The 8,278-nt window shown below is 37.5% G+C and overlaps 1 protein-coding gene across 1 annotated transcript; it reads left to right on the top strand.

Annotated features, from left to right (window-relative positions):
- Positions 1 to 227: 227 nt before the first annotated feature.
- On the top strand, positions 228 to 7,981 carry CYP7A1 (cytochrome P450 family 7 subfamily A member 1; the record flags this gene model as incomplete). The annotated part of the gene is made up of 6 exons (XM_079722368.1): positions 228 to 307; positions 1,871 to 2,111; positions 3,006 to 3,583; positions 5,411 to 5,541; positions 6,885 to 7,060; positions 7,682 to 7,981. 6 exons carry the CDS (start codon positions 228 to 230, stop codon positions 7,979 to 7,981), a joined length of 1,506 nt encoding a protein of 501 aa, XP_079578494.1.
- Positions 7,982 to 8,278: the final 297 nt, after the last annotated feature.

The following is an 8,278-nucleotide window of genomic DNA, read 5'->3' as shown; positions in this document are numbered from 1 at the left end:
AAGTATTGCAGGTTTCTGATTGTTTTGGAACCTCTTCTGATACCCGTGGACTTAGTTCAAGGCCAGTTATTTATTTTTTTCCTAATAGGATGGTTAATTGTTTGCTTTGATCACTCAAGTGAAGCATCGTACCATATATAAAAGTCTAGCTGGAGTCTGTGTTGTGACACCCTTACCTTTCTCATCACAGACTCTCCTCCTCAGAAGTTTTGCGTTAGATTTGCAAAATGACGAGCATCTCTTTGATCTGGGGGATTGTTGTAGCAGTGTGCTGTTGTTTGTGGCTTGTCCTTGGAATGAGGAGAAGGTAAGGAAAGCTTTACTTTTAAATTGCATTTTTGTTCATTCATTTAATGTTCTTTTACCTTCATTGTTATACCATAAAGTTGGTTTTCTGTACTTACATACGCTAGCATTTTCTTCCTTAATTTTTTTAAAGTAAAAAATTTTAATTTAAAATTTTGAAAGTATCTTTTTTATTATATCTCACAAAAGATATAATGGCTAAGTTTCCTTTTTAGTATTGACATATACTAGTGGTAATGTAAAAATGGACAAACTTGTTAAACATCACTGACAGAAATTTTATGAGATCTCTGTGTGTGTGTTTATGTGTGCATATAAAGAGAAAGTCTGTATTAGTAAGGATATAAGTGGTAAGTGGATCTGCAATTCCTATCATGTGGATTAAATAGATGCTCTGACTAAATGTTCTTTTTTCAGCTAGTTCTTGTGCATTGTATACACTCAGTCTAAGCTGGGAAAGAGTATAGAGCCTGAATTCATCATTCTATTACTATTTTCTTATTAATGATAATCAACCATGGCGAACTGGGAAACTGTTAAATGTATGAGACATCACTTTTATTTGTATGTATCATTTATAATTGGTTCAAGAAATACAAATAGAATCAGATGTATAGCCATGGTTTATTTAACTTCTGATTGCCTCAAAGAGTATTGGGGGGGAGGTATGTAAATCTTCTCTGCTTTGTCAATCCCCCAAGGACAGAATTACCCACAGCATATCTTCAGCTATATAGATTGCTGTGTTGTCTACCTTTTACAGGTTTTTTTGTTTTGTTTTGCCCTTTATGGTACTTTAATATTAACTACCAGGACTGGTAGTTTCTAGTTTTAATTAAACCACTTATCTGCAAACTATGAAAATAAAAAGAATTATTTTATGCTATGTTATTCTACCAAGAGGGATAGTGGTTTATGTTGGAAAATAAATGTTTATATTCTTAAATAAAAACATTGAAAAGAGCATCAAAGAGCATTGAATTATAACCAATAACCATGTCAATACTTACCTTATTCAATTTCACTTTATAATGTGCTAATTTCTCAAAGATTCCCCTCTGCAACTATCATTACAGGATAATAATATATTTAAACTATGAAGATTTTGAAAACTTCAATTCTGCAATCCTTTTTGTCATTCAGGATTCTATATCTTTAGAGAAAACAATCAGATGAAACATTTTGAGATACTTAGGCAAACGATGCTTAGAAAAAATATAAACACTAGAATGTAGTTTCATCTCTACACTGATAGGGAAAATCTTGTTGGCCTGGCTGATCCTTTTATCCTTATGCGAAGAGTGAGGATCACATATTAGACATTCAGTGTTTGCCGAATGCACGGATGGATGGATTTAGCGCTCATTTTCACCAACGTATCATGTTACTAGGTTAATATAACTCATTATTTTAGTAACGGAGCAAGGCCCCACCCACCAAAAAAGTATCAATAAACTATAGAGTTTTGAGGCTTGAAGTCAGGGGTAAAAAATTTAATGTAAGTAAATATAAATAAAGAACAATGTGCAATTTTCCATATTTACCATCTCTTTGTGTCTTACAGGAAAATGGGTGAACCGCCTCTGGAGAATGGGTTGATTCCATATCTGGGTTGTGCTCTGCAGTTTGGTGCTAATCCTCTCGAGTTCCTCAGAGCAAATCAAAGGAAACATGGTCATGTTTTCACCTGCAAACTAATGGGAAACTATGTCCACTTCATCACCGATCCCTTGTCATACCATAAAGTGCTGTATCATGGAAAATACTTTGATTGGAAAAAATTTCACTTCACTGCTTCTGCAAAGGTAACCAGGTTTGCATTTATATAGCATTAAGCTTTTTTATTTTCTACCTTTTTCTATGTCAATCTATTTAATCATTTTGACATACTCAGATGTAAAGCTGGAGATGCTGAAAAGAGTTACCCTTACATGGAGATTCTTAGAAACACAATAAACCAAATTAGACATAATCTCTTGGTATTAATCATTTAAAAAGTCAAAATTGGTATAGTCATTTCTTAATCAGCTTATGAGGGTAAAATAAAAATTAAATGCTTTACTGAACCAGATGGCATGGTATGAATAAGACAGGTATAAACTCACTCATGTCAACAACTTCTACACAAGACCCAGAGTGTAAGTTGGAAACTTAACGTTCAACAATTGTTTTACCACACTCATGCCACACAATTGTTTAATTTTGTTAAGGAATTGACTAGATATTTTGGCATCACTTAGATGAGATCTAAGAGGTTCTTTTATAGGAAAAAATTAATCAATATTAAGTGAGTCTCTGCAAAGAAATATTACAACTGGTCTCTGCTACTAAGTAGCTTAAAGTCTGGTTAAGATACATCTACAAAGAATATAAAAGAGAACTAATGATTAAAAACATTCTTGATTAGCACCAAATTAATGTGCAAATAAATGCAGAAGCATAAGAAAAATAAGAAATAGAAGACCAGAGTGGTTGTGAGGGAAGTGTCACTGATAATCTGGGACTCAAACTTGGCCTTGAAGGAAGGGTGTGATTTGGCCGTTTGTAAAATGCTATGAAATTGCATGTGGGAAGGCCGGTTTCCCTTTTTTTTGTTTTAACAAGTAGAGAATCATGAAAGCATCTAATCTGTGTTTCAGACATTTACTGGTCCTAGGTCAGGTTTAATTTCTTTTTTCACACATTTCATTTACGGTCAGGCATTTGGACACAGAAGTATTGATCCCAGTGATAGAAATACCACCGACAACATAAGTAAAACTCTCATCAAGACTCTGCAGGGCGATGCCTTGAATTCCCTCACAGAAGCCATGTTGGAAAACCTCCAACTTGTCCTGAGACCCCAGGTGGTTCCCAAGCCCAAGACGCCCGCCTGGATGTCAGAGGGGATGTATGCCTTTTGCTATCGAGTGATGTTCGAAGCAGGGTATTTCACGCTCTTTGGCAAAGATCTCACAGGGCAAGATGCACAAAAAGCACTCATTCTAAATCACCTGGACCACTTCAAGCAATTTGACAAAATCTTTCCGGCCCTGGTAGCAGGCTTCCCCATTCACGTGTTCAAGACGGGCCACTACGCCCGGGAGAAACTGGCGGAGGGCTTGCGGCTCCAGAAACTCAGAAAGAGAGACCACATCTCGGAACTGGTCAGGTTTCTGAATGACGCGCTCTCCGCCTTGGACGACGCGGAGAAAGCCAAGTCGTTCCTCGCCGTCCTCTGGGCCTCGCAAGCAAACACCATTCCAGCGACTTTCTGGAGCTTATTTCAAGTGATTAGGTAATTAGCAACTTATCCATTTCTTCATTTTAGGTGAAAGTAGAAATTCAACCATTTTAACTAAAAAAAAAAAAATAGTGGTACCTTCTCATGCTGTCAATCAAGAATGTGGTATTCACCCTTGTAAAAGGTTAACGTGTATCAGCTCATCCAACCCTCCAAAAACAGCTGTGACTGGTAAACACATCTTGTAGAAGCAGAGCCCTTCCCAGGGAAAGGGACGTGCTGGTACAGGGTCAATGCAGGCTGTCTGCACCAGAGCCCTTGCTCTTAACTCCAAGCTGACACCTCCTAAAGTCCATGAATTTGGTCTTTATAATCATAAAAATATCCTATGTGATTGCTGACGTATTGTCAGTGAAAAGAACAGTGCCTATATCTTATTCATCTGTGCATTAACTGTTTTTTCACTGTTAGTGATTGCTGTCATACTATTCGACCAACTCTGATAGCTATGAATAAGAATCATAATATATTATTATTGATGGGATTTAGCTAGAGTTTGCCTTTTAAAACTGTATATTAAAAAAAACCCTGTCTGTAACATATATTTTGCACAACGTGATGTCTTCCCAGAGTGATAGTCTTTTGGGAATTTGACATTCACATGGTTTATTGAATTATTCCAGTTCATTTGGATGTTGAGTGTCACATAGACACAAAATTATTATTCCATAGGATTGGGAATGCCAAAGTTCCATTGAAGGCTGATAATTTTATGTCTTTAATATAAAAAAATTTTAAACAATTTCAGATATAAAAAACCATTATTAATCTTTCTCAAAGTTTAAATGCCTTCCAAAGTTTTTACTTGAGAAAGCTCTTTCTGGAATAAATTCACATATTTACAGTGAGGTTACAACACCAGTTTTCTATCCTATAGGTAAGAGTAGCCATTTCACGATAAGCACGCAAAGACTTACCAGTCAAGCATTTCTGAGACTCATTTTACTGTGATCATGTTATATGGCTATGTTACCGGGGCACTGAGGGTCCAGTAAACGTCAATGCACTAAAGTGAAGTAGCATTCATTTCACAAGTCAAGTGTTAGAACAATAAATTATTATATAAATGGAAAAGCTGTTCTACATGGAATTACATGCATGTTAAGAGTAAATTTAAATTTCCTTCGGCATTTTAGCCAGTACTTTAGAATTGTTATCGTGGATGCAATTTTCTTTCTCAATTGCCATGCATATGACTAATTTAACCATTTAATCCTTATTAGAAACATTTATTTATAAAAGTCTGGTCAAAGTTTTACTTCTATGTAGCAGGACCCTTTTATTTTTTATAAATTTATTTATTTTATTTATTTATTTTTGGCTGCATTGGGTCTTCATTGCTGCGCGCAGGCTTTCTCTAGTTGCAGCAAGCGGGGGCTACTCTTCGTTGTGGTGCACAGGCTTCTCATTGCGGTGGCTTCTCTTGCTGTGGAGCACGGGCTCTAGGCACGCAGGCTTCAGTAGTTGCAGCATGAGGAGTCAGTACTTGTGGATCGCAGGCTTAGTTGCTCTGTGGCATGTGGGATCTTCCTGGACCAGGGCTCGAACCGGTGTCCCCTGCATTGGCAGGTGGATTCTCAACCACTGCACCACCAGGGAAGCCCACGGGAGACTTTTAAGGCAACAGTTCTTGCTAACATCCAAGGACTTAAAACACAACTATAAAATAGAGTTAAAAAATAAATGGAAATGTCCCTTTCCCACCTTCTCTGTATCTTGACCACCTGGTTAAAAGAAGGGGAAACACCTATTTGTTTGCAGACCTTTTGGTAGAGAAAAAACTGTTCAGTGCATCTTTTCTTTTCTCTTAACCTTTCATAGGAACCCGGAGGCAATGAAAGCGGCCACTGAAGAAGTGAATAAAATGCTAGAGAACGCTGGTCAAAAAATTAGCTTTGAAGACAATCCAATTTATTTGAACCGGATACAACTGGATGACATGCCCGTGCTAGGTGTGTTTGCTGTGTTGTTACATGTCATTTACTGCATCCTCCTAACAGGAATTGTCAGTACACATCATGCACTTACTTGTTGCATACTTACTTACTTGTTCAGAAAAACCTGAACTTTTTTGGCCAACTCAGTATTTGTATATAACAAGTGAGGAAATGGGCGCTGAGAGGTGAAGTCACTGCCTGGGATTGGATGGTGGAGCCAATGACAGCGATAACGTGGACCTCTTGACTCGGCACTTCCAGCCTCTTCTCTGTGCTGCCCGCTCTGCCTCCTTTGTTACTGCTCTGACCAGCAGTCTTATAGTTAATGGGCTACTCATCTTCATGAAAAGAAAGGGGGAAAAGTACCATCATGAAACCACAATTAGCTGCATGGGTTGGGTGGTGGGGTGGAAGTTATTTCATTGAAAAAATGTTTGCTTCTCTGGATTTTACAGAAATACAAAAGTACCATATTTTTAGAGTAAGAAAGAGTTTTCTCTTTGTTTTTGTCATGTTTCTCTAGAGGAAATAAACCAATGTATGCTTTCAGGGGCAGTGTGTCTTAGCGGAAGGGACGAGAAGGCAAGGAGCCCAGGCTCCACGTGGGACTCTGCCCTGCCGTAGAAACCACGGACATGTCGTTTCAGTTTTGGGGGTCTTATTTTCTCACTTGTGAAATAAATTGCTAACATGCTATGATTTTATGCACAGTCATGTGAGGAGCACTTAAAGCATGACAGTTAAAAGGACAGAGACTGGAAGGTCAGGCGAGGCTTTCTCATCATATATTTCAGCTATCCTCAGCGTGTTCTTTGTATCCCTTTATGCCCTTACCAGAATGCAGGGCATAATCACACAACATCAGATAGTGTGATGATAAAAATGGGTTCTTGTAAACAATGAAGTGAAGCTGCATTAAACATCTGGAAAACTATTTCTATGTAAAAGTGTTAGTATATTAAATCTCAAAAGTGATAAACTTTGAATAATTCACATGAAAGTGATTTACTGATTTTTTTCAATTGTATTAGATGTCTAGTGTCTTGTAGAAATAAGATTATTTTTCCATAAAATTATGAAAGTCTAGTTCCCATTGATGACCAAGAAGATCATATCTTTACCAAAAGATTATTAACTCAGATTGTCAGATTAAAAATACATCCAGACACAACTGAATCATTGATCACAGCACAGAAAAAGTTTGGGAAATTTTTATCTGGCCAGCTTCCCACAGTCTCTTTAGGTTTGTGTTATAGGCTGCTAGGAGTATTTCAGACTCTACATTACATGGCCTTTAAAAATACTTTGTTCTTCCTTCTCCCTTACCTCTCCTCCTTTCTTCCTTTTAAAATCTTTAGACAGTATCATCAAGGAGTCTCTGAGGCTTTCCAGTGCTTCCCTCAACATCCGGACTGCTAAAGAGGATTTCACTTTGCACCTCCAGGACGGTTCCTATAATATCCGCAAAGATGACATCATAGCTCTTTATCCGCAGTTAATGCATTTAGACCCAGAAATCTACCCAGACCCTTTGGTAAGTGACTGTTCATCAAAGTTCTGAATCCAGAAAAAAAAAAAAAATTTTCAGTGTCCGGGTGATGTCTACCCAGATTGAAATAAAGAAGAAATTTACCATTGCAGAATTCATTTGAACATTGAAACCACAGGGACTGTCTCTTTTATTAATGTCAAATATTGATCTAATTTGGAGAATATGGATGACAGCTTGAAATCTTAATTTTTATTCCTGGTATTGGTCATCACATAATCTCTACTAGAGTATATCTGCAGTTGTGATAATAAAGCTGCTGCCTTCTTCTTCTTTAAAAATTGCCTGCTCCCAAATCCAGGGAATTAGGGGCTAATATACTGACTCTTCTAAGCTCCTGATTTGAATCCTTCTTTCTACTTCTGTCTAACAGAGAGAGGAACTAGCTGCCCAGGCGGGACAGGAGGTATAAAGGTTTCCCTTTCCCACCAGTTCTCCTTAAGTTCCCGTTTCTTATTACTTTCTGATTCGAGGTGGGGTATTTGCTAAATTACTCATAGATTGGATTAAAAAAGAAAATTACTCTTTGGAACTTCCAGGTTAAGAAAAAGATAAATTCCTTTTAAACTAGCTTATACATTTGTTTTCTTTGTATCTTTATTGCAGACATTTAAATATGATCGCTATCTTGATGAAAATGGGAAGACAAAGACCACCTTCTACAGTAATGGACTCAAGTTAAAGTATTACTACATGCCCTTTGGGTCAGAAGCAGCTATATGTCCTGGAAGATTATTTGCTGTCCAGGAAATCAAGCAATTTTTGATTCTGATGCTTTCCTATTTTGAACTGGAGCTTGTGGAGAGCTGTGTTCAATGTCCCCCTTTGGACCAGTCCCGTGCAGGCCTGGGCATTTTACCACCATTAAATGATATTGAGTTTAGATATAAATTCAAACATCTGTGAACATATGCTTGGAAAAGAGGACCCCTGATGCTGTTACAAGACTGCAGAGCATCATCATTTACCAGTCCCTTTGGACAGACATGTTTACTGGTGGTAGAACGGATGCAGCAGGTCCAGTTCTGTTCACCGGTGCTTGCTTGTGAATCTTAACATCTTGTTGATGGTTTGCACAGGCTATTTCAGACCCTGCAAGTGAAAAAAAAAACTAGTTCCTAGAAGCACAATTATTTGTTTTCATTTCAATAAGTCAGTGAATGTTCATATAGCCACGGACTGAACTTCATTATTTTCAGAGGA

This window comes from Hyperoodon ampullatus, assembly GCF_949752795.1.
Source record: "Hyperoodon ampullatus genome assembly, chromosome: 17".
Classification (NCBI taxonomy): Eukaryota; Metazoa; Chordata; class Mammalia; order Artiodactyla; family Ziphiidae; genus Hyperoodon; species Hyperoodon ampullatus.
The sequence above is the reverse complement of the archived record's forward strand: the minus strand, read 5'-3'. Positions and strand labels throughout refer to the sequence as shown.